Below are 26,858 nucleotides of genomic sequence, written 5' to 3' on the forward strand. Positions count from 1 at the left end.
ACCTGTTTTCTCTGAAGAATTTTAACATGATTCAGCTTTTCAATGACAAATTTTGAGCTTGTGTCATGATTTTAAATCAGCAAAAGCACAGGTTTTTCTATCATCACTACATGAAACAGTTTCTAAAGATGCATGTGTCCTCAATAGATACGATGAGAATTTAATAACGATTTCCATTTAGAGTTAAATTAAATAGACTTTTATCAAAAAGTGGGGAAAAGATCCAAGCAAGCATATCACAAAAACAATAATCCAAACAGTTGATAATCATATGAAAAAGCACTAAGCCACGTGAATAATTAAAATCAATTAAAACTACAATTATGTACTGCATGCCAAATGGACTGGCAGCAAAGGTCTAACAATACTGGAAAGTTGGCAAAGTTGTATATAACACAACTCTCATATACTGCTAGTGCATGCACAAATTGACAAAACTACTTTAAAAAAATATTTAGTTTTTAGTTGTAGCTAGACACAATATCTTTATTTTATTTATTTTTATGTGGTGCTGAGGATCAAACCCAGGACCTCCAATGTGCTAGGTGAGCACTCTACCTGTGAGCCCCTAACAAAACTACTCTTTAAAATAGTTTGGGGTTCTCTAATAAATTTAAAGATATGAATTCTATGACCCAGCAATTTCACTCCTAGAAAGACATAAGTACAATTGCATCAGAAACACTTTGCAACAGTGTCCACAACAGCAATAATTCTAATAGCTAAAAAGTAGAAACAATCCAAATCTAATCAACCACAGAATGAAATATAAGTTGTTGAATATCCAAACAAGAGAATTCTATATGGTAACAAAAATGAACTATAGATAAATGCAGTAAGTTGGGATAATTCAGGAAGGTGACAGAAGCAAGACATAAAATATAAAGTTCAAAAATAGAAACACTTTAAACATATATGATTTTGGAATATATAAATTAGTAATAAAACTAAAGAAAAATCAGGATAACCTGATTTTTAGAGGGGGCCTTTAGGATGTGGGCAATGTTCTACTTCTTAACACAAACAATGTCTCCTCCACAGACATTCATTTAATAATGTAATCCTGGGGCTGGAGTTGTGGCTCAGCAGAAGAGTGCTCGTCTAGCATCTGTGAGGCCCTGGGTTCAATCCTCAGCACCACATAAAAATAAATAAATTAAAAAAGATATTAAGTCCAACTACAACTAAAAAATAAATATTAAAAAATAAAAAATAATGTCATACTGAAGAGTTGAATTGTTCACTTTTCTGTATGTTGTTATAGTTAAATTTTTAATAAGAGGGATTAAAAAAGAAATGGCTATTTTAATTATGGATTTCCTTTTCCTTTAGGTAGTAATTCTCTAGTATATAAAACACCTTTCTTAATGTACAGCTTTAAGAGAGTTCAACATCTCTAGCAATTAGAGAAATGCAAATCAAAATTACTCTAAGATTTCATCTTACTCCTGTCAGAATGGCAATCAATCATCAAGAATAGAGGCAACAACAAATGTTGTCGAGGATGTGGTGGAACAGGCATATTCATACATTGCTGGAGGGACTGCAAATTGATGCAACCACTATGGAAAGCAGTATGGAGATTCCTCAGAAAACTGGGAATGGAACCACCCTTTAACCCAGCTATCCAATTCCTTGGTTTATATACCCAAAGGACTTAAAATCAGCACAGTATAGTGATGCAGCTGTATCAATGTTTATAGCAGCTCAATTCACAATAGCTTATCTATGCAACCAACCTAGGTATCAATCAACAGATGAATGGATAAAGAAAATGTGGTATATATACTCAATGGAATATTACTCAGAGCTTTAAAGGAGAGTAAAACTATGGCATTTGCCAGAAAGTGGTTGGAGTAGGAGAATATCATGGTAAGCAAAATAAGCCAATCCCATAAAACTAAAGGCCAAATGTTTTCTCTAATTTGTAAATGCTAATTCACATAAGGTGGGGGATAGTAGGGAAGAATATGGTTACCTTAGATTAGGTAGAGGGAAGTGATGGGAGAAGAGGGGAGGGAATGTGGGGATAGGAAAGATAGTAGAATGAAACAGATATTAATAGTGTATGTATATATGTGACTACATGACCAATATGATTCTTCAACATGTATACTCAGAAAAATGAGAAATTATATCCCATCTATGCATGATATATCAAAGTGCATAAATGCACTCTAATGTCATGTATAACCAATTAAAACAAACAAACAAACAAAAAGAGACCATGAAATTAATTTGTTTAACTTGGTCAAGGTAAGGCTACTGTATTTAAAATTAGATACAGTTGTTTAAAATCAATTTGACAATCCTCTCTAGCCACTGCAGTAATTACTATAATTAATGTTATGAAAATGAGAAATCAATACCACTGAAAGGAAATGTTTTAACTGAGTAATAATAATGTAAAGTAAAATATTTTCACCCATTTGTATAATTATATGAGTCTGTTTTGTAACATACCTAGGTTTTTTTTAATCATTTTCTTGTTCTCTTTTCAAGGTCATTTTCTTGTCATTAACTTGAGCATGTGGTACTTCAATTTCAGATAATAAGCTTCTTCTGTCTATTTTTAACTACTGATTTGATGCTGTTGTAGGTCTTTTTAGGTATTCTGTTTCTTCCAGCATGAATTTTGATAAGTGATTTTTTTTAAAATTTCACCTCAATTTTCTTATTTGTATAAATAAAATAATTTATAATATTTTGTTATTTTATTTGTTACATGTTTAATTATGATCTCATATTCATTTATAACATTTAAAAATCATAATGAATTCTCCAGAAAAGATTTTCTTATTAGCATTTTCAAGGAACCAATTTTTAATGATTTATTCTCTATATTGTACTGTACATTTCATTAATATTTTTTACTTTATTATAGTTAATCCTCATTATTAATGGATCCTGTGTTTTCAGATTTGTCTACTTGATAAAAAGTTTTTGTAACCCTCAAACCAATACTTGTATTGCTTTGTCAGACATAGTTAGAGTAGTAAAAAATTTAAATTTCCTCATGCACATGTTCCTGGCTAAGTTAAACAAGGGCATACTCTACCTTTGTATTTTAGCTCTCATATTGTACACAAATGTCCTGTTTAGTAACTTGTTTTTCCATATTGTGCTTTTTATTTGTGATTTCATGGTTTTAAATGGCCCACAAGTGAAGGGCTTGGTGTTCCTAATTGCAAGAAATCTGTGACGTGCTTTAAGGAGAAAAGTGTGTTAGATAAGCTTCTGTATGATTGCTCTTGGCCGTGTTAAACATTAATGAATAATATACAACACAGAAGGTATCTTTTGTCTTTTTTTAATGGCACTGAGTACTGAGCCCAGGGCCAAGAGTATGCTTGGCAAGCATTCTACCACTGAGATACATTTCTTCTCCCCTCCCCATATAAGATTTCTTTAAACACAACCACACAGAAAATAAGATCATGTATTGACTGGTTGATGAAAATATTGTGATTGAGGCTTGCAGTAACCTATTTCTGTATTTCCCACAGGAGCAATGACTCCTTGTAGGTTTATAAAATATAACTACTGAAAATAATGAGAAGTGACTGTATCTTATTCCTTCTCTTTTCTTTAGGTTTTACAGCTCTTTCTAAATTTCCAAGTTTGAGGACTATCTCATTAATTTTAAGTTTTTCTTACTTTCTAATATAAGACAAAAGGTAATGTTCTTCTCCTAAATACTCTTAGTGACCCCTGTTAAAAATGCTTATCTTCATACTTAAATTAAGACTCTGAAACAAATCAGCAACTGATTTTTTATTACTATTAAAAATAGTATTCTTTAAAATAAAATTTTGGTTTGATACTTGTTCTTGTATTCACTGTTCCAAACACTTTAATAATCCAACTGCATCTTTAGTGCCTAGAGCTGTCAGTTCAATCTGAAAAGCAGCCAGCAAAACATTGTGCTCCTTTAAGAAAACATGTTGGAGAGCAAGTAGAAATTCCCCTCACCAGTCCGGGAGGCTCTCATGAGATTGAGAATTATCATTAACCTAGCAGAGTACAAATAACAAAAGTTAGGTTTCAAATAAACATGTTTTTAAAACATTCTACTAACCAAAATAGGTATTTAAAAGAATGTATGTATTTTTGAGTCTGAAAATACAGACAATAATTTATGTGAAAATTCATATAAAAAAGAATTTAATTTACAAAGTTCATTATTGTCATTAAAAATAATAATGCTACAAAGAATATAATATTCTTTGGGTACCTCAGATTCCCTTTGCACTTGTATTTTGGTAATTAAATCCTTAAGAGATGAGATGATATTAAGATAAGATCTTCTCTCTTCTAGCCAAAATTCTGAAACCTGTTGAATAGAATGGTCTTCTCTTTCACCACATGGTGACTCAGTGAGAGAAAGCACCTGCAAGCCCTCATTATGAACAGCTCTCAGTAATCCCTAGAAAACAAAATCCAAAAGCCAATATTATGACAACTTCTCCAAATGCTGAAAAAATGAGAGCTACAAGGAGAAATATTAAGCAATATAGCATAATGAAGAAAAATAGATTTAGAAAAGCAACCGCAGAAAAGAAACTCCAGGCACCTTTACTAAATACCTTCTTCCTGTGGAGAGCTAAGTCAATTGCAACAGATGGTTTATGATTTCCATAGGTTACACCTCTAAGTTCCTTCAGTTTAGCTAATGTACTCTTCCTAGATTTAATGATTAGCCATTGATTTGACCAAAAGAAATACTGTTGGAAAAACTTCCATTTCTTGAGACTGCTTTTACAATTTTGGCAAACAAAATCAGCAATAATAAAAATTATTTTTTTTAAATCTTCATAACATAATTATTTAATATATTGTATTTTATTATTTGTGGAATATGGAAATAAAATGAAATACAATATATTATTATTTGTGGAATATGGAAATAAAATGAAATAGGTTCTCATGGATTTTTTTTTCTTTTAAGTCATTTATTTTAGCCTGTTTTCATTTGAAGCATGAGGTGAGTGCTACCTTTTGCTTCTATTTGATGGGGTGGACTGTACTAGACATTGTTTGAGCAACCAGGGATGCTACTTCCAACATCCTTTTTCCTCAATATCTAGTTAACAGAGAATTGACCAAAAGATCTTGTCACTAATTCTGGAAGAAAGGAGGGAGAGGAGGGCAGCATATTTTCTCGCTCTCTCTCCCCCTTCCTTCGATCTTTCTTGCTATACAGTTTTTTTCAGAGATCCAGTATATAACTTTAAATAAACTACTATGTTCAACATAGAAATTATACTGGCTAAGTTTACTAAAATATATTATGTTTCAGTAATATTTATCTTTCAGTACCTTTATTTTCTTTGGAAATGATTCTGTTATATTTTCACCTTCTTCTCCTCTTCCTTCCGATGCTGTGTCAAATCCCTGATTTTGTGTAAGATAAACTCCCTGACTCCAGTCTGATCCAGAATCTAAAATAAAGAAAACAATCATTTGTTGTTAAACAAACAATCAAACAAAAATAAAAAACATACCCTCTTCAAACAAAAATAACACGTTTTAATCAAATGCTATAAACATTCCAGAATTTTATATAACTTACCACTGGAATATATTTCTCTAGTTTTGTAAGCATTAGAATATGTAAGTTCAGGAATCAAGGATCCCTAATTAGAAAAAAGAAACAACATACATAAATATTTTTGTTTTAATAAAAACAGAACCCAATGAACTATTTTGCTGTTATAATGCTGTAAAAAGAAAAAAAAAGGGAAAGAAAAAGAAAAAAACTCAATCTAAGCATACTTGAAATGAAACTATGATTTATAACAAGTCTATAATTTTTTCCTTAAGGATATTACCATAGTAAGAAGAGATAGTTATTATTTAAGGAACCATACCCATAATAAGTTGCAAACTTTCATAAGAACTCTATTATCTAATACAATGGGGAGACTTAAATTCTAATAGTATAAAGAAGAGATATTTCTCAAATTTCTTTTAAAATTTTTGCTTAAAAACAGGTTGTTGACAACAGTGGAAACTCCCCCCACATGACAACAACAAAATAAATACCTCTTTAGGTCTCAGACACTGTATCACTGCCTTCAATGTACCACTCTCCTCTGTCAGTAACTCAACAGCAACATAATGTTCCTTCTTTAAAGTTTCAGTTTCTGAAATATGTCTGAATTCCATATCCAAAATTTCAGTGGCATGAAGTTCTTGTATGTGTTCAATTCTTTCAGTAAATTGCCTAATTATTTCAGAGACTTTTTCTGAGGAACAGCTAGTCTGTATATCAATTTGAATTCCTGCATTTTTAACAAGAATTTGTGGAGTCTGGTTGCTCATGTTGACCTTGAGTATTTGGTCTGTTTGGGATGCAGTGTTTTTACCTACTACAATAGGAAGTGGCTCTAAGCAGATGTTTCTGTTTGTTGGTACTTCAGACTTATCCTCTTTTATTAAGAAGTGGGATAATTTCTTTTTTTCCTCCTCGACAAGTTGATTCTTAACTTGGCTTAAATCTCTCTGAAGAGATGCCATATTTGTCTCTTTTACCTAAAACACAGATGAATTAAGTTGAAAATCTTGCACATCAAATGAAGAACTTACAGTGGAGAGGGAAAGAGTATAATTTCATTTATATGTTCACTTGCCGCACAATAATAGGAAAAACACGTTGGAAACTGTAATACATATATACTTTCGCATGTACGTATGGTCACAGGTTACTACAAAATTGAAATAATTTTATTAGCCTTTACTTTTGTTTCCCAGGGGATTTAAATTCTCTTTAACAGCAGTTTTTCACTTCCTTTGCTAAAAGACTAGAGATTAAAAGTATTCTTCTAATATAAAGATTCCTAGCAAAACAAGCAAGGAGATGGTGAATAGATTTATAACAATGAATTTTTCAAAAAGACTTGTAAATTTAGTTTTTAAGTTATGTCTCTGGACTTGTTTCTATAGGACAATTTGAAAGGGAATTAAGATGGGTAGAAATGAATGAATTAGGAGTTATGTTACTTGTCTTACCAAAAGCTCTTTTTGAAGTTTTTCTGTCCTTTCTTTGAAAGTGGCAAGTTCTTCTTTGGTAGCCACTAACTCGATTCTAAGAGCCTCAAGTTCTTCAAAAAATCCACTTTCTCCACTGTCATTTATTAACTCAGTAGTTGTTTGGATACAGTAGAAAACATAAGAAATACATCATTAAAAAAAAGAGCTAAATTCAAAGCATTTACACATTCTAATGAAGCTTTTCCAAGACTGACTGCCTAGGGGTTTTAGTGATAAATGCTCTTTTAACAAACAGTGAAACATTTTAAGAACCATCATTTTGTATTCTTAAAGAAATAAGAAAGATTTTCTGGAAATGAAAGACAAATCATGCCATTAATATATATAAAATTTATAAATTATTGATAAAAATATTCTTTGTGCCACTCAAAAGTTTCATATTTATATTACTTTCCTCAAAAGATATGAGCTCAAAGATAATTATTATAAGTTATACCTAAAAAGTTATATTAATATTTTAATAATTATTACCTACAGTAATATGCAATTCCAATGAGCTAGGAAGAAAAAGTATAGTGAATAAAATTATTATCCTTTGCCAATATAAATTAAGTAGACATAAAATCCCAATGTATCAATCTTCTGGGGCAGATAAGACTGAACTTCTGGTACTTGAAATTGTAAGTTTATTAAGTGAGGGAACTTGTCATGTCTGTCATACACTAAGAAATAACTGCAATTTCTGATCTTTATGTAAGTAGACTTAGGTCAGTTACAAATTTTTCCTAAGAAGAATAAAATATATTATGAGGCATAAAATTTGCCAAGCTAATAACTTGTTACTCATATGTTAATTCAATATGAATATATTTTGATATTTTTATAATTGTATCTCACCTACATAACTTTCACAGATTTTATGCCAAAATTGTTTTTGCAAAAGTGTGGTATGACCATTTTATAAAGCTCTCCCCCAACCAAAAAAAAAAAATTGTGCTGGTATTCAGTGCAAGATTAGAATGTATAGAATACTTATGAATATACATTACTGTGGTGTTGATGATTATAGGGTGCACTATAGTACTTAAAAGAGATGATGACATAACATACTTAGTAGACGTACATTAAGGGGGAAAATATCCACAGAAATTCTAGAGGACATTTGCTAAATTTAATGTTTCCATATTTATTTGAACTGTTCTAATTAATGACAACCTTGATTGAAAAAAAAGATGTTTGAAGATCACAAAATATAATTAGGGCCCATTATTCTAATGATGATAAAATGACCCTATAGTGTTAAATTTAATCTGGACTCTATACCTTGAGTTTCTGTGTAAGAAACTGCAATATAACTTGGTAGGGAAACAAATGAACAGAGTATAATTAACTACTAAGTCTCAGCCAATGATAATAGGCAACTATGTTTCAGCCAATCATAGGCAATCAACCAATCAAATCACATCCAAACAAGGTCTAGCCATGACCAATCAAGCAATTTCTGAATTTTATTTGTGAGTTCTGCCTCTAAATCCACCCACTGTTGCACAGTGAAGCTGTTCGAATCTCTTCTGTTTCTGAGTGTTGCACAATGCATGTAGCACTTTTTGCTCAAACAAACTCTTTAGTTTGTCTATAGTTCTTTAAGTACAGTATGATTTTTTAAATAAAATCCCATTATGTATAAATTGGTAGGTGTCAGCAGAACTGTTTGACTTAGTAAATTACCAATCAGCTTAATAAGCAAAGGGAAAAAAAAGAGTTTCTTAGGGTATTTATGTGAAAAATTCAAATATAAAGCTAACCTTAAGAACAAAATCTCCATGAGGGCTTCTTTTCCTTTCTTTTCCTTCTAGTTTTTTCTTACTGTCCTCCAATAACTTCTGCAGTTCTATCAGCTTCTTTTCTTTTTCCAAAGCATTTTTCTCTGCAGTTTCTACTTGTTCTTTTTCTGAAATCAAAGTAGTATGCATTTCAATCACTTGTCTTTCTAAGTCTGATATTCTCAAGGTTAATGCAGACATATCTGACTCCATCTTGTTTTCTGTTATTTGATTTAAATTCTGCATATTTTCCTTTTCAAGTTCTGATGAAGCTATTCCTTTATCTTGATAGAATTTCACATATTCCTGAACTGCCTCAAGTTGGACTTGACTTACAAGAGCAGCAGCTACTTTCTCCTCAAGGACTTTCTGTAGGTTTACGATCTTCTTCTGAAGCATTTCTGTTTCAGATTGGCCTTGTTCTTTTATGTCTTCTGTTTGTTTATAACACTGGATAAGTTCTAAGTCCTTTGTGCTATCAGAGCTCTCAAGCTGTAGCAGTTTTGTTTCCAAATTTCTGGAAACTTCTGTGCTTTCTTCAAAAGATCTGAGATACATCTTGTTCTCAGGGGGTTTATGAACATCTTCAATATGGATTACTTCCAGTTCGGGTTGGTCTTTGCTGAGATCATCTATAGTCATGCTAACACTTTCATCTGGTATACTTTGGATTTTTTCCTTATGGTCATGTTCTCTCTTCAAGTTGACTAATTCTTGTGTTAGCTGATTCATTTTAAAATTGGTTTCTTTAAGTACATTTTTTTGTGAAGGCCATTTCTTCATTAGTGATTTCTACTTGCTGTTCCAAAGACAGCTTTTCAGCTATAACCTTTTCCAACTGATGTTTCAAGCTGTCCTCTTGTTCTGAGGGGGAATTGGTATCCAACAACATATTCTGTTTAATATATGACAATTCCTCCTGAAGTTTTTCAATCAATTCATTGAGCTTGTCTGTTTCTTCTTCTCTATTTTTCTTCAAACGTTCTTGATCACTCTTTAGACATTCTATTTGGGCTTCAAGATCCCTTATCAGTTCATTTTTTTCGTCAAAATCCTATTAGTTAATTCGAAAAAGGGAAACACAGAAAAGTATGTATTCATATTTTAAAATTTTGTTTTATTTTAGGGTAAAAACTTAAAGATGATCAGGCACAAAAGCTGTATAGCTTGTCAGACACATTATGTTACTTTCAATATAGACCAACACCTCCCTTATCACATCAAACAAAGACCTTATTTAGAACATCATTCTGGAAGTTCTATTACACATAAGTGGCTTATGCTTTTAGTATTTGATTCTCTAATAGGATAATGTCAACATTAGTGCATTTTATTGGAAAGGATAAAATACTGAATTAAGTCTATAACAGATGGCATCCAAAGCTAATTACTCTATTTAACTATTAGATTTCAGATAATAACCAATTTTAAATGAGTATACCTTGTTATCTGTTGTAAGTCTAAGTTGTTGATGAAAGTCTCTAATTTGCTCATTTAATCGATCAATTTTTACCTCTTTTTCCTGTATTATTTGAGCAAATTTCCCAAATAGCATATGCTGGTCATGAGTAGAGATAGCCTCAGGATCCATTATGGCAAATTTCAATTTCTCCATTTCATCCTAGTGACAAAAATAACTATCATAGTTGGATGTATTCATGACTGGCAATTTTCACAACATTGTTTCAATTAAGTCTTATAAAAAATACATTTCCTACAATGTACAAGTAAAAAAAATTAGACATAATGTAGATCAATAATTCTTGAAATATTTTAATAAAAGATCTCAAAAATTTAATTATAAACAGAAAATAAGTTCCATGCAAATCTATTTGCTTGCTAGTGTTCTTCGAGTGAGTATTATTTAGATCTGGACTTAGTAAATGTTTATTATAACTACATAGGAGCAAAACTTATTATCTCTTTATAGAAAAAATTTTTTTTCTAAAATAGTTACCTTGAATAATTTATTTTCTCGTTCAAGTTCCTGTACACAGGTAGTGGATTCCTTTTTCTGTATTTCCAATTGCATATGTAGTTGCTGAACTTCTTCATTTTTATTTTCAAGCTCATCTCTAAATTGCTCTAGTTGTTCTTCTAAGTTTGTTATCTTTAATATCAAAATTATGAAAAGTAAAGAAAAAAAAACTTTAAACAGATGTTTGTCGAGATAGAATTAAGAATGTTGGGGCTGGGGCTGGGGCTGTAGCTCAGTGGTAAAACACCTGTTGTGCACATGTGAGGCACTAGGTTTGATCCTCAGTACCACATAAAAATAAATAAACATATTGTGTCCAACTACAACTAAAAAAGAAATTTAAAAAAAATAATGTTGTATTTGCTTTACAAAATACATATGCTTAATTCATAAGAATAAAGGAAAGTGGTTTTCCAAGCCAGCCATACCTGTATGGTTCCTAGACATGCTCACACTGCACATTCTTTTTTTTTTTGTTTGTTTGTTTTTTGGTTTGTTTATTTTGTTTTTGTTTTGGCACTGGGGACTGAACCCAAGGGAGCTTTACCATGGAACCACATCCCCAGCCCTTTTTTACATTTTATACTTTTTAGATACAGTCATGCTTAGTAAGTTGCTTAGGGTCTTGCTAAGTTGCTGAGGCTGACCTCAAACTTGCAATCTTCCTGCCTCAGACTTCTGAGTTGTGGGATTATAGGTGTGTGCCACCGTGCCTGTCACCTGCACATTCTTAAACCATCTTGCCCAAGCAGAAGACACCTTAAAGAAGGACACCAGGAAACATTTTCTATCATAAGCAGAAAGAGTCACAGAAAGGAGTAGTCCACATGCTAACTCTTATGTTAAATTCAGTTAGAATTAAGTCAGTTGCTATTGAAAAGCTTAGAAAAATTGTAGAATTAATTCAGTTATTCTAGTATCAAATAAAACTAACTTAATATAGTCCCACAAATATCTAATTATAATCCATTGAATGCCCTGTCTGCTTTGTGGTTTGATTAAGCAGATGGAAGCAGAGATACACAATAAGGTCAAGAGATCCTTAGGTCTGAATTGCAGAGTAAGTTAAACAAAATAATTTTAGTAGAAAATCAGGGAGCTCTTACTTATAGGAAAACAGAAATTTAAGTTTTGAAGATGGATTATTAGTAATAAAAGTAAAATAATCCTCTTTGATGGTTATACAAAAAAAATGAACCTGATGATGAATATTAAGAGCTAATTATTGCTCTATTTTAAAAATATGGGTTTGATTGAAGACATTAGCAGTCACTTTAGCTCACTGCTTCACAGCTACTTAATATTTAATAAATGAATTTATAAACATATATTTACTTGATGATCAAAAATGTTGCATTAACAGCAACCTAAGATGCAGAAGCAGTGTTTAGTAGTAACTGGCTCAGAGCCAACTTTAAATCATTTAGTGCCTTAAAGTTGAAAAGGGGCATATGTTGCTTATATACTGATACATCACATAATTAGAATCATTCTAGCACAGGCAAGGCAAGGTCTTAAAAATCAGCCTAAAAAGAGAAATTAGCAAGGAAAAAATAATCAGCCTAATATTTCTTAAACAGAAATGGTATCAATACTAAATAATGGCTATTATTTATAGAGAATTACTGCTAGGCATGGGTACAAAGTGCTTTATATATTGTTATTTTTTAAAAAGCCTGTTACAACCTTAGGAGCTCTATTCTATGATTAACCCCATTTCAGAAGTAAGGAAGGGAGTTAAAGCAAGGAGTAACTTGTCCTGAGGTCACATGTCTACTAGGTGGTGAAACCACCTTTGGAACCTGGGGAGTTCCAGTCCTAAACTATAATTTATCTTGTTTCTAATAACTAATGTCTAAGACCTCTATTTAAAATTTTTTGTAACACTGATATTAAATTCTGTAGACACTAAAACACGTTTAGTGGTTGTACATATATAATTTCCAGGTTAGTTTATTGAAAATTGTGATGACTGTATCTTCTTCAAAGTTATCTGACAGTAGTTACACCTATTCTTCTCTTCTCTAACAAATTTTAATGACAAGGTATTATAAAATCAACATACACATAGTTATTTAAGTTCAAAATTGCGCCCCACCTCACATGACCTTTTTTTTCCTTGTGACATCACTTAATAGTCAAAGTCTTAGCTCTATGTCTTAAAAGCCCTGCTACTCAAAGTGTAGTCTCTGGAGCAGCAGAATAGGTATCATGTGAGAGCACGTTTGATGCACAGAATCTTGTGCTGCACTCAAAATCTGCATTTTGGGAGCTGAGGTTGTGGCTCAGTGGTAGAGCGCTTGCCTAGCATGCATGAGCACAGGGATTGATCTTCAGCACCACATTAGGAAAAAAAAAGGTATTTAGTTTCTCTACAACTAAATATTTAAAAAAAAAAAGATAAAAAAAAGACCTGCACTTTAACAAGATCCCCAGCTGATTCATATGCAGAGAAGGACTGGTTTAAAGTACTAACATTTTTATTTTAAGCAGCTGAACTTGAGACATCACATCAGACCTTAATTTCTCCAAATGACACTATGGAACATTCTTGTTATTCAAGCAGACTCTAGTTTCAGGCTGTCTTATAACAACACCCAAACCAGAAGAACATTAGAAAGGTTTAAACTTGTTTTACTTATCTACCAATTGATATATAGACTATTTGGATGACACTAATTTGTACCTATTTGAGTTTTATTTTATTTTATTTTTAAGTGTTTTTTTTTTTTCTCATAAAAAAAGTATAGGGGCTGGGGTTGTGGCTCAGTGGTAGACCAAATGTTTGCCTGGCATGTGTGAGCCACTGCATTCGATTCTCAGCACCACATAAAATCAAAAAATAAAATAAAGGTCCATCAACAACTTTAAAAAAATGTTAAAAAAACTTATATGTTCCACTAATTAGACAGCACATTCCTTGAAGTCTGGTGTTGATTTCACAACTGAACAAAAGTGCTTTACATGCAGAAACAGTTTAATAATAAATGTTGAATGACAGTCTTTAACATTTTTCACTAACAAGCAAAATATATTCAGTGTTCTGGCAGTATAGCATCATAGGGTTCCAGAATCAGTTCTTTCTGTCTGTACTAAGTACTAACCTCTCTTAAGGATCAGCTCACACATTGGCAAATTAGGAGATTTTAGAACAGAACCTATTCCCAGCGAGACTGTTAAGGGTTAATGGGATAAGGCATTTAATATACTTTCTAGACTCAGCCCTCAGCAAAGTTAACTATTATTTACTATTACTATCTGTAAACTAGAGCTCATTAATTCTACAGAGAGCTAAAACTTATTGAAGGAATCCTTTTCTCAAAATAACTATTGTCTCCACAATATTTCCTTCTCCTATAAGAAGCTGTTTTCTTCTTTTTTATTCATCCCACATTTCTATGTAGTCTAATGAACTTTCAAAAAAATGTTTTATTCAAATCTAGGTTTTGGGAGTATTTGAACATCTCAACTATAATGATACATAAGGATATCTTTATGTTTATACTCAATAGGACATCTGAAAACATTTGCCTAGTTTTCCGGATAGAATGCTTAAGTTATTTTCATTAAAAGACATATGTTTTAATTCTACATTCATTATTCAGTTATAGGTAAGGGAGAGAGTTCTGATAGAATACTCATTATAGTTATTTAAAGCAAGTAAATGAAGGTCAGCTGCTATTTTAATCCGTATATATTCACTCAACATTTTTGGCTCTGGGTCTCTATCTGTAAAAACTGAAAGTCAGTTAACAGATGCTCTCTATGGTTTCTTATAATTCTGAACTACTAGTGCTATAATCCTGAGTAAAAGGTAGATGTGTATTAGAAACTTAATTCAGGAAATTAAGGTGTTAGTAGATATATATTACGTTCAAAAGATAATAAAAATAATAGGGCATGGTGGCACATGAATGTAGTCCCAGCTACTCAGGAAACTGATGTGAGAGGATTGCTTGAACCCTGTAATTTGGAGTTTATAGCCAGCCTGGCACTATACTTAATGGCTTCCATCTCAAAATACAAAAACAAAAACAAAAAAACCTGTGTGTGTGTGTGTGTGTGTGTGTGTGTGTGTGTGTGTGTGTGCGTGTGTGCATGTATGTATAGAATTAGGGCTAAGGAAATAACTCAGTGATGGAATGCTTGTGTGATGCCCTTTGACCCCCAGAACACACACACAAATGAAGAGAAACAACTAGTAAGCTACACCAAGATTCCTTAATCAACTACCACTACTTTTAGATCCAGTTGTGAAGGTTCATTTTTGGGGGGAGGAGATTATTCAGTCTTTAAGATAAATCATTAAGTATTAATTCCTTTCAAATATACATAAATAGTTACACAAAAATAAATGTGCTCACTGCCTTCAATGAAAACTCCAAACCTAATAAACAAGAACTTCTCAGATGTTACATAAAAATGGGAAGACGATCCTTCTCATGGATCATTTCAACTATAGTAATTTCTATGGATTCCTTTTTTCTTCTTTGAACTACACATTCGCTGAACCGTCATTTTGGCTGATGTCTAAATTAGTTTTGTAAACAGATTTCCAAGTACTTATTAACAAATACTTCTATGATATTTAAGGAAAATAAGTATTTGTTAAAATAAATTTAAATGTTCTGAGAAAAATTCTACGGAAAGAGACAAAAACTTAATTAAAAACATTTTAAACATTTAAAATTATTTACTACTATACAATGTTGAGTATTATATGTTTTAGGAAAACTATTAGTAGACAATAAAAGTTATGATTACTATAGCTCTAAAGGTAAATTTTCTTTTCTTGTTCTCACAGGGGTATTATTATGTTGTCTAGGCTGACCTTAACCTCCTTGGCTCAAGTGATTCATTCTCCTGCCTCAGTGTCCTGAGAAGCAGGGACTACAGGCATGCACCATGCCTAATTGAATCCTTCTCATTAAGAAGGAGGGAGAAGGGCAACACAGGATAACTTTATAGTTACTTTCTTTATTATTATTTTGTGGTGCTGCAGATTCAAACCCACATTGAGCTAAATTCCCATTCCTAGTTCATTATTAATCTTTTAAGCACAAGCTTCATATGTTGTAAAACAACACTATCAATTCTCAGGGAAAAGTTTAAAAAGAAAAAGGAAAGCAAGCAAACCCAAATTCACAGTAGAGGGGAGCAAAAACTCAATGCCCATAGCACGAACAGGAGAAAAGAGATGCTGCCTTTTGTCCTAACTACTACATTTCTCCACTGTCCTCTTCACTCAGCCCATACCTGCTAAATTGTCCTTTCTCACTCTCTAAATTTCTTCTTGCTTCAAAGTGCTCACACTAGTTATCTTCTCAACCTGGAATAAACTTCCTTCATAAGCTTATCATGTTTATTGTCTTGAAGATCAATCTAGGCACTGAATTGAGAAAGTCTATACTTTTGTTTTAGACCACAAACTTCATTTTGTTCAAATGATGTTTTCAAGGTAACTGATTTTAAAATAACTCAAAATATATTTTGTCATTTAAAAATAAAGTGGTAGAGTGCTTGCCTAGTATGTGTGAGGCACTGGGTTCAATCCTCAGAACCATGTAAGTATATAAAACAAAGATATTTGCCCATCTACATCTAATACACACACACACACACACACACACACACAAGAAAAAAAAAAGTCCTTACCTCTTTCTCTTTTCCGTCAATAGCATCTCGCTCAGCTTGCAGTTGCACTTCTAGAGACAATTCTGCTTTAGCTTCTAAGGCTCCAAATTGTTTCTGGTCCTCTACCTTTAAATATATAAGAATGTTCTCAAATTTTCAGACATTAAATATTGATTATTCAGTGTGTGTGTGTGTGTGTGTGTGTGTGTGTGTTTGTATGTTTCCTTTTGGTTAAGTAGCAATTCTCTCTGACCAGTTAGGAGGACAAACTACATTAGTGAATATCAAAAAGTTATAGATATTCAGTCTTGAATACTTTCATAGAGTCAAACAGGAACTTTTGACACTTAAAATGCATTTCTCAGATAAAAATGAAGGCTCTTTCCCATCTGCCCCCATCCTCAAGCTTTCTTATTCAAGCTCTGATGTTTGTGTATCAAACTTTTCTTCATTAAAACACTTAGTAAAGTTAACTCAAAATGTCACACCTTTTGAAAATTTTCTGTGATAACAAGTAAGGCTTGTTCCAGTTCTCTCACTCTGAACTCTAGCTTTTCAATTTCTTCATTCCTCTCTTGTACATCGCTCTGCAGCTGTTCTTTTGATAGAAGCAGCTCACTGAACTTGTCTGTTTTTTCTTTTAGATCTTTTGTTAATTGTTCAACCTGAAAATATAATAAACAAAAAAAATCTAAAAATTTGAAAAGGTCATAACTTTCAATTCATCTCAAAAATCATTTTTTTAAAAAAAACATTTTGAAATGCTATATTAATTTCATTTTTATAAGAATAGCAACTATTATCTCAAACAAAGGTTGATATTTCCCAAGTTGATAAGAACTAGGCAGCACTAGTAAACAACAAATATTGCTTTTGCTCAACGCTTTTTAGAAAAATTTCATTCTCTTAAGACTAAGACTTTAGCTAGGAAGAGGGGAATAATGTTGAATTATCTAGTAATGGTATAATTGTACTAAGACCTATGACCTTAAAGATGGCAAATTTTGTAGAATACTTACTGACTTGGTCTCAGAATGTGAAGTAAGATAACCTGAAAAAAATCTTTCATAAATCACCTTTTGATAATAGTTATTTACAAAGCACTTTCAACCTATACATTGCACCATCCCAGAATAGAGATGAGGATGGGTGGAAAGAGAGAGCTGTACAGTTAGTGTCTCAATAGTTCTCCTGCATCCAAAATAAATGATGACACATCCCAGAACTTATCCCTGAAGACTGATATGCAAGTGCCTTCAATTCAATGGCTCTGTGATAAAAGAATACAGGAAGGATTAATAAGATAATTTATGAAATTAGTTCTGATCAAGAGGTAGAGGAGGTTCCTAAAAAGATAAGTGATGGTAAGAAATAAAAGAATACTACCTTTATTCAGTGAAACACTTGGAAGCAATTATACAAAATGACAATCATTATTCAGAACATTAAAAAAATGCAAGCTTAATTATAATTATAGGATTAAATTTAACAGTAATAAAGCTACTGAGAATAATAGGTTGACTAAGTTTTGGATTAAGTTCATGAGAAAAGGCTATAAAACAGGTACAAAGAAATGGCATATTATAATATGTATTCACAGTTGGAATTTTTGAGTCTTCAAAAAATCAGAAGCTGGGATTAGTTCTGGCAGGGTAAGCAGAGAACAAATGGGTCACAATGTTCCTGAGGAAATTCAAACATACCTTAAAGTTTCATGAACGAGATAGGTCAACTTTCAAATATTTTTTAAAAAATTATATAGTAGAAAATGGCAGTCAAAGTTCTAGATCTTGAATTATCTTTTGAGTTTTAATGAATAAGTCACTGTTTTTCAAAATCTAAAAATACATTTGTTAGAAATAAGGGCAATGACTACAAACAAGGGGAATGATGACTTCTCTGCTACTCTAGCAGATTTAACATTTCATTACAATGAACTTATAGGCATTTTATACTTCATTGAGGTACTTTTAAGAGAAGTGAATCAAGTAAACTTCTTAGAAATTGTAGATAATTTTCAGCAATAAAATTATTTTCAGAAATAATAGTAGTTGAATTTAAGTGTTAACTAAGGGCCACACTAATACTGCTATGCAGTGGGAGCTATTACTGTCTTTATTTTAGAAATGAATAAATAGATTTGAAAGGTTAAGTAGCGTAGTTACTGTCAGACATCTACTACATAGCATAGCCATGATCCACACTGGAATTGCCTTATCTCAAGCACAATCTCTTTATAACCAGGACAAGCCATCTTTAGAAATATATATAAGTGATATACATGTAAATATGTATAATATTTCCCATGTAGCATTTGTTTAATAAATGTAGAGTTTTCTGTATGAGGAAAATGGACAGTGGGAGTGACAGAGTAGAAGCAGGGAGACTGGTCAGGAGGCTACCTCACACATATAGGCAACTAAGACACAAGGAAATGAATAAAGGTGAAAAGAATAAAAAGATGTAGTATAAATCTGATCCATTAGTGGTTTGGGATCAGGGCTGAGAAGGAGTGGGACTGAGGAAGAATTCTAGAATTTAGCAAAGAAGATGATTTAGAAGACAACATTTATTGAGATGAAGAAAAAATAATTTTATTCTTGTCTTTTTGATGAAGGCTAATCAGGAACCAAGAATATGATTCCTGGATATGTTAAAAATGAGACATCTACATGGAGACAGTGTAGGCAGTTGAAAATTCAAGTACAGAGTTCAACAGAGATGTTAGGAATAAAGGAACAACTGTGGGGCAATTTACAGATGACTGGGAAGAAAATGTAAAAACGGAAGAACGAGGACTCTAAGACTGACTAAGTCATGAGGCACCCCTCATTTATTTTGGGTAGGCAGAAGACAAATAAACACTGGAGGAGAGAGACCATACTCTACAGTAGGTGTGTCACAGCAGTCAAGAGAAGGAGATACTTATAGAAGACTGTAATGAGTGTCTCCAAATGGTTGAGTAGTATTGAAGACAGAGAGGTGATTACTAGATACAGCCAAGAGGCTTTGGGTAACCTTCATAGGAACAGTTTAAATATACTAAGGGTTATAAAATTCCAAGAAAAAGATGTTGGAAACTTCATTGTAGTGGACTGTAAAAGAGAAAAGAAAGGGAAATAATTAGTAAAGAGTGACTACAGAGAATTATCAGTTTTGTTGGGATGGGAGTAGAGAATTAGGCAGAGAAGTTTATTTAATACTAGAAAATGTATAAAGATGGAAATAATTCCAAATTTCAGTACAACATTTTTATGTTTTGTTTTTTATGGTGCTGGCATCAAATCCAAATCCAGGGCTTCAGGTACACTAGGCAAGTGTTCTACCATGAACTATAACTCCTAGTCCAATACAAACATTTTTTAGGGTTTATGACCTCCTCACATTTAAGTAACATTCAATGTCCTGATTTTTAAGATTTATACCTTATTCACTTTTAAGTTTTTCATAATGTAACTCTTACTTCACACTCAAGATACAAATAGGCAATACCAATAAAGTTCTTACCTCTCTAGTTTGATGTTCACCAACAGGCTGGATTCGAGGCACAACCTTAAGTTGTTGTTCTAACTTCTGTATTTCTTGTTGGAACACATCTCTCTCATGTTCTCTGTCAATGGCTTGCTCCTGAAATTGAACAATAATAAAAACAATAGTAATTGAAGAAACAATATTTATTAAACCTATTATCTCTCTTTAGTCATAGGTTAAGTTTGTTTGAAAAGAAAGGACTGATGACCATGGAATCACAAAGATTCAAAAATATTTTTGGTATGACACATTACTTATTTGGGTTCTTCCCCAAAATTTAAATACTTAAAATTTATTTTCTTTTTTTTTTTCAATTAATTTTTATTGTAGGTTGTTCAAAACATTACATAGTTCTTGATATATCATATTTCACACTTTGATTCAAGTGGGATATGAGCTCCCATTTTTACCCCATATACAGATTGCAGAATCACATCAGATGCACAACAATTGATTTACATATTGCCATTCTGGTGTCTGTTGTATTCTGCTGCCTTTCCTATCCTCTACTATCCCCCCTCCCCCCTCCCCTCCCCTCTTCTCTCTCTACCCCCTCTACTGTAATTCATTTCTCTCCCTTATATTTTCCCTCCTTTCCCCTCACTTCCTCTTGTATGTAATTTTGTATATCCCTGAGGGTCTCCTTCCATTTACATGCAATTTCCCTTCTCTCTCCCTTTCCCTCCCACCTCTCATCGCTGTTTAATGTTAATCTTCTTCTCATGCTCTTTGTCCCTACTCTGTTCTTAGCTACTCTCCTTATATCAAAGAAGACATTTGGCATTTGTTTTTAAGGGATTGGCTGGCTTCACTTAGCATAATCTGCTCTAATGCCATCCATTTCCCTCCAAATTCTATGATTTTGTCATTTCTTAATGCAGAGTAATACTCCATTGTGTATAAATGCCACATTTTTTTTATCCATTCGTCTATTGAAGGGCATCTAGGTTGGTTCCACAGTCTTGCTATTGTGAATTGTGCTGCTATGAACATGGATGTAGCAGTGTCCCTATAGTGTGCTCTTTTTAGGTCTTTAGGGAATAGACCGAGTAGGGGGATAGCTGGATCAAATGGTGGTTCCATTCCGAGCTTTCCAAGAAATCTCCATACTGCTTTCCAAATTGGCCGCACCAATTTGCAGTCCCACCAGCAATGTACAAGAGTACCCTTTTCCCCACATCCTCGCCAGCACTTGTTGCTGTTTGACTTCCTAAAGGCTGCCAATCTTACTGGAGTGAGATGGTATCTTAGGGTGGTTTTGATTTGCATTTCTCTGACTGCTAGAGATGGTGAGCATTTTTTCATATACTTGTTGATTGATTGTATGTCCTCCTCTGAGAGATTTCTGTTCAGGTCCTTGGCCCATTTGTTGATTGGGTTATTCGTTATCTCATTGTCTAATTTTTTTAGTTCTTTGTATATTCTGGATATTAGGGCTCTGTCTGAAGTGTGAGGAGTAAAGATTTGTTCCCAGGACGTAGGCTCCCTATTTACCTCTCTTATTGTTTCTTTTGCTGAGAAAAAACTTTTTAGTTTGAGTAAGTCCCATTTGTTGATTCTAGTTATTAACTGTTGTGCTATGGGTGTCCTATTGAGGAATTTGGAGCCCGACCCCACAGTATGTAGATCATAGCCAACTTTTTCTTCTATCAGACGCCATGTCTCTGATTTGATATCAAGTTCCTTGATCCACTTTGAGTTAACTTTTGTGCATGGCGAGAGAAAGGGATTCAGTTTCATATTGTTGCAAATGGATTTCCAGTTTTCCCAACACCATTTGTTGAAGATGCTATCCTTCTTCCATTGCATGCTTTTAGCCCCTTTATCAAATATAAGATAGTTGTAGTTTTGTGGATTGGTTTCTGTGTCCTCTATTCTGTACCATTGGTCCACCCGCCTGTTTTGGTACCAGTACCATGCTGTTTTTGTTACTATTGCTCTGTAGTGTAGTTTGAAGTCTGGTATAGCTATACCGCCTGATTCACACTTCCTGCTTAGCATTGTTTTTGCTATTCTGGGTCTTTTATTTTTCCATATGAATTTCATGATTGCTTTCTCTATTTCTACAAGAAATGCCGTTGGGATTTTTATTGGCATTGCATTAAACCTATAGAGAACTTTTGGTAATATCGCCATTTTGATGATGTTACTTCTACCTATCCATGAACAGGGTATATTTTTCCATCTTCTAAGATCTTCTTCTATTTCTCTCTTTAGGGTTCTGTAGTTTTCATTGTATAAGTCTTTCACCTCTTTTGTTAGGTTGATTCCCAAGTATTTTATTTTTTTTGAGGATATTGTGAATGGGGTGGTTGTCCTCATTTCCATTTCAGAGGATTTGTCGCTGATATACAGGAATGCCTTTGATTTATGCGTGTTGATTTTATAGCCTGCCACTTTGCTGAATTCATTTATGAGCTCTAATAGTTTCTTTGTAGACCCTTTTGGGTCTGCTAGGTATAGAATCATGTCATCTGCAAATAGTGATAATTTGAGTTCTTCTTTTCCTATTTTTATGCCTTTAATTTCTTTCGTCTGTCTAATTGCTCTGGCCAGTGATTCGAGAACTATGTTGAACAGAAGTGGTGAGAGAGGGCATCCCTGTCTTGTTCCAGATTTTAGAGGGAATGCCTTCAGTTTTTCTCCATTCAGAATGATGCTAGCCTGAGGCTTGGCATAGATTGCTTTTACAATATTGAGGTATGTTCCTGTTATCCCTATTTTTTCTAGAGTTTTGAACATAAAGGGATGCTGTACTTTGTCGAATGCTTTTTCCGCATCTATCGAGATGATCATATGGTTCTTATTTTTAAGCCTATTGATGTGGTGAATAACATTTATTGATTTCCGTATATTGAACCAGCCTTGCATCCCAGGGATAAATCCTACCTGATCATGGTGCACAATTTTTTTGATATGTTTTTGTATCCGGTTCGCCAGAAGTTTATTGAGGATTTTTGCATCTAGGTTCATTAGAGATATTGGTCTGTAGTTTTCTTTCTTTGAAGTGTCTTTGTCTGGTTTAGGAATCAGGGTGATGTTGGCCTCATAGAATGAATTTGGAAGTTCTCCCTCTTTTTCTATTTCCTGAAATAGCTTGAAAAGTATTGGTATTAGTTCCTCTTTAAAGGTTTTGTAAAACTCTGCTGTATACCCATCTGGTCCTGGGCTTTTCTTAGTTGGTAGTCTTTTGATGGTATCTTCTATTTCCTCAATTGATATTGGTCTGTTTAGGTTGTCAATATCCTCCTGACTCAATCTGGGCAAATCATATGACTTAAGAAATTTATCGATGCCTTCACTATCTTCTATTTTATTGGAGTATAAGGATTCAAAATAGTTTCTGATAATCTTCTGTATTTCTGAAGTGTCTGTTGTGATATTGCCTTTTTCATCCCGTATGCTGGTAATTTGAGTTCTCTCTCTTCTTCTCTTCGTTAGCGTGGCTAAGGGTCTGTCGATTTTATTTATTTTTTCAAAGAACCAACTTTTAGTTTTGTCAATTTTTTCAATTGTTTCTTTCGTTTCGATTTCATTAATTTCAGCTCTGATTTTAATTATTTCTTGTCTTCTACTTCTTTTGCTGTTGTTTTGCTCTTCTTTTTCTAGGATTTTGAGTTGAAGTATTAGATCATTTATTTGTTGGTTTTTTCTTTTTCTAAGGAATGAACTCCAAGCAATAAATTTTCCCCTTAGAACTGCTATCAATGTGTCCCATAGATTCCGATATGTTGTGTCTGTGTTTTCATTTATCTCTAAGAATTTTTTAATTTCCTCCTTGATGTCTTCTATAACCCATTGATCATTTAGTAACCTATTGTTCATTCTCCAAGTGATGCATGATTTTTCCTTACTTCTTCTATCATTAATTTTCAATTTCATTCCATTATGGTCAGATAAGATGCATGGTATTATCTCTACTCCTTTATATTGTCTAAGAGTTGCCCTGTGACATAAAATATGATCTATTTTTGAGAAGGATCCATGTGCTGCTGAGAAAAAAGTGTAACTGCTTGATGTTGGGTGGTATATTCTATATATGTCAATTAAGTCTAGGTTATTAATTGTGTTATTGAGCTCTATAGTTTCCTTATTCAACTTTTGTTTGGAAGATCTGTCCAGTGGTGAGAGAGGTGTGTTGAAGTCTCCCATGATTATTGTATGGTGGTCTATTAGACTCTTGAACTTGAGAAGAGTTTGTTTGATGAACATAGCTGCACCATTGTTTGGGGCATATATATTTATGATTGTTATGTCTTGTTGGTGTATGGTTCCCTTAAGAAGTATGTAGTGTCCCTCTTCATCCCTTTTGATTAACTTTGGCTTGAAATCTATTTTATTTGATATGAGTATGGACACTCCTGCTTGTTTCCGAAGTCCATATGAGTGATATGATTTTTCCCAACCTTTCACCTTCAGTCTATGTATGTCTTTTCCTATCAAATGCGTCTCCTGAAGGCAGCATATTGTTGGGTCTTGTTTTGTGATCCATTCTACTAGCCTGTGTCTCTTAATTGGTGAGTTTAAGCCATTAACATTTAGGGTTATTATTGAGATATGGGTTGTTCTTCCAGCCATATTTGTTTATTTATGTTACTAGACATGGTTTGTTTTCCTCTTTGATTATCCCCCCCCCTTTACTGTACTACCTCCCGCTGTTGGTTTTCATTGATATTTTCCATTTCCTCTTCCTGTAATATTTTGCCAAGGATGTTTTGAAGAGATGGTTTTCTAGCTGCAAATTCTTTTAGCTTTTGTTTATCATGGAAGGTTTTAATTTCATCTTCCATCCTGAAGCTTAATTTCGCGGGATACACAATTCTTGGTTGGAACCCCTTTTCTTTCAGTGTTTGAAATATGTTATTCCAGGATCTTCTAGCTTTGAGAGTCTGTGTTGAAAGATCAGCTGTTATCCTGATTGGTTTACCCCTAAATGTAATCTGCTTCCTTTCTCTTGTAGCTTTTAAAATTCTCTCCTTATTCTGTATGTTGGGCATCTTCATTATAATGTGTCTAGGTGTGGATCTCTTATGATTTTGCACATTCGGCGTCCTGTAGGCTTCTAGGATTTGGGATTCTGTCTCATTCTTCAAGTCTGGGAAGTTTTCTCGTATTATTTCGTTGAATAGATTGCTCATTCCTTTGGTTTGGACCTCAGTACCTTCCTGTATCCCAATGACTCTTAAGTTTGGTCTCTTTATGTTATCCCATATTTCTTGAATGTTCTGCTCATGGTTTCTTAACAGCTTTGCTGAGCTGTCTATGTTCTTCTCCAGTTGAAATACTTTGTCTTCATTGTCTGATGTTCTATCTTCTAAGTGTTCTACTCTGCTGGTAGTATTCTCAATTGAGTTTTTAAGTTGGTTTATTGTTTCCTGCATTTCCAGGATTTCTGTTTGTTTGTTTTTTATAACCTCTATCTCCCTGTATAATTGATCTTTTGCTTCTTGGATTTGTTTATGTAATTGATTGTCAAAGTGGTCGAAGTAGTCTTTCATTGACTGATTTTGCTGTCTAATGTCTTCCTTGAGACTCCAGATCATCTGAAGCATGTATATCCTGAATTCTTTATCTGACATTCCATCTGCTGCAGAAATTACCTCTTCTAAAGTTGAGTTGACCTGCATTGCTTGTGGTCCTTTCTTTCCTTGTCTTTTCATATTGATTGCGTTTCTTTCTGCTTGGTGAAACTGTTGTGTTATTGATTTTTCCCCCTATATATTTATATTGCTCTTGTATAGCTGCAAAGTCTCCCTCGCAGGCTTTGGCGGTGGTTCTGCCCCTTCCTCCAATTGAGGCAATGTGCCTACCACGCTGGGAGGCCGCTGTGCCTGTACTTTCGATGGGCCTGTTCTTTCGGTGGTCACAGATCCGCCTACCTTGCAGGCGTGAGCAGCGGCTTTGCCCCTCCGCTGGCCACTAGGCCTGTTCTGTCTGTTGGTTGCAGGTCTGTCTACCTAAAAGGCGCTGGTGGCGGCTCTGCCCCTCCCCCAACCGGGGCGATGTATCTGGCGGGCCACTGGGCCTGTTTTGTCTGTGGTCACGGTTCCGCCTACCTTGCACGTGCGTGGAGCAGCTGTGTCCCTCCGAGAGTTGCGGGTCTAACCTGCCGGTGGGTGGCAAGTGCGCCTACCTTGCATGCCCGGGGGTAGCTCTGCCGCTCCGCGGGTTGCTGGGCCTGATATGCTGGTGAGACGCAGGTTTGCCTACCTTGCAGGCGCCTGGCGGCTCTGCCCCTCCCCCAACCGGGGCGGGGCGATGTGTCTTGCCGTCCTCTGAGCCTGTTCTGTTGGTGGTCAGGGTACTGCCTACCTAGCAGGCTCGTGGGGCAGCTGTGCCCCTCCGCAGTTTGTTGGGCCTGACCTGCTGGTGTGTGGCAAGTGCGCTTTCCTTGCAGGCCCGGGGGTGGCTCTGCCGCTCCACGGTTGCTGGGCCTGATCTGTTGGTGAGTTGCAGGTCTGTGTAACTTGCAGGCGCCCGGCGGCTCTGCCCCTCCCCCAACTGGGGCGGGGCGATGTGTCTGGCCGGCCTCTGGGCCTGTTCTGTCGGTAGTCAGGGTTCTGCCTACCTAGCAGGCTCGTGGGGCAGCTGTGCCCCTCCACAGTTTGTTGGGCCTGACCTGCCGGTGGGTGGCAAGTGCCCCTACCTTGCAGGCCCGGGGGTGGCTCTGCCACTCCGCGGTTGCTGGGTCTGATCAGCTGGTGATTCGCAGGTCTGCCTAACTTGCAGGCACCCGGCAGCTCTGCCCCTCCCCCAACCGGGGCGGGGCGATGTGTCTGGCTGGCCTCTGGGCCTGCACTGTCGGTGGTCAGGGTTCTCCCTACCTAGCAGGCTCGTGGGGCAGCTGTGCCCCTCCGCAGATTGTTGGGCCTGACCTGCCGGTGGGTGGCAAGTGCCCC

The 26,858-nt window shown here is 34.5% G+C and overlaps 1 protein-coding gene across 1 annotated transcript in view; it reads right to left on the reverse strand.

The window, feature by feature from the left end:
* Window positions 1-3,140: 3,140 nt before the first annotated feature.
* Window positions 3,141-26,858, reverse strand: part of LOC143388888 (A-kinase anchor protein 9-like) — a 95,239-nt gene continuing 71,521 nt past the window's right edge. The window contains 14 exon segments of the mRNA XM_076842336.1: window positions 3,141-3,206; window positions 3,825-4,013; window positions 4,235-4,426; window positions 5,320-5,441; window positions 5,573-5,636; window positions 6,046-6,534; window positions 7,012-7,163; window positions 8,807-9,578; window positions 9,580-9,870; window positions 10,258-10,437; window positions 10,774-10,926; window positions 16,450-16,554; window positions 16,917-17,093; window positions 19,936-20,055. Of these exon segments, the coding sequence (XP_076698451.1) occupies window positions 3,141-3,206; window positions 3,825-4,013; window positions 4,235-4,426; window positions 5,320-5,441; window positions 5,573-5,636; window positions 6,046-6,534; window positions 7,012-7,163; window positions 8,807-9,578; window positions 9,580-9,870; window positions 10,258-10,437; window positions 10,774-10,926; window positions 16,450-16,554; window positions 16,917-17,093; window positions 19,936-20,055 (3,072 nt within the window).

This window comes from Callospermophilus lateralis, unplaced genomic scaffold, assembly GCF_048772815.1.
Source record: "Callospermophilus lateralis isolate mCalLat2 unplaced genomic scaffold, mCalLat2.hap1 Scaffold_45, whole genome shotgun sequence".
Taxonomy (NCBI): Eukaryota; Metazoa; Chordata; class Mammalia; order Rodentia; family Sciuridae; genus Callospermophilus; species Callospermophilus lateralis.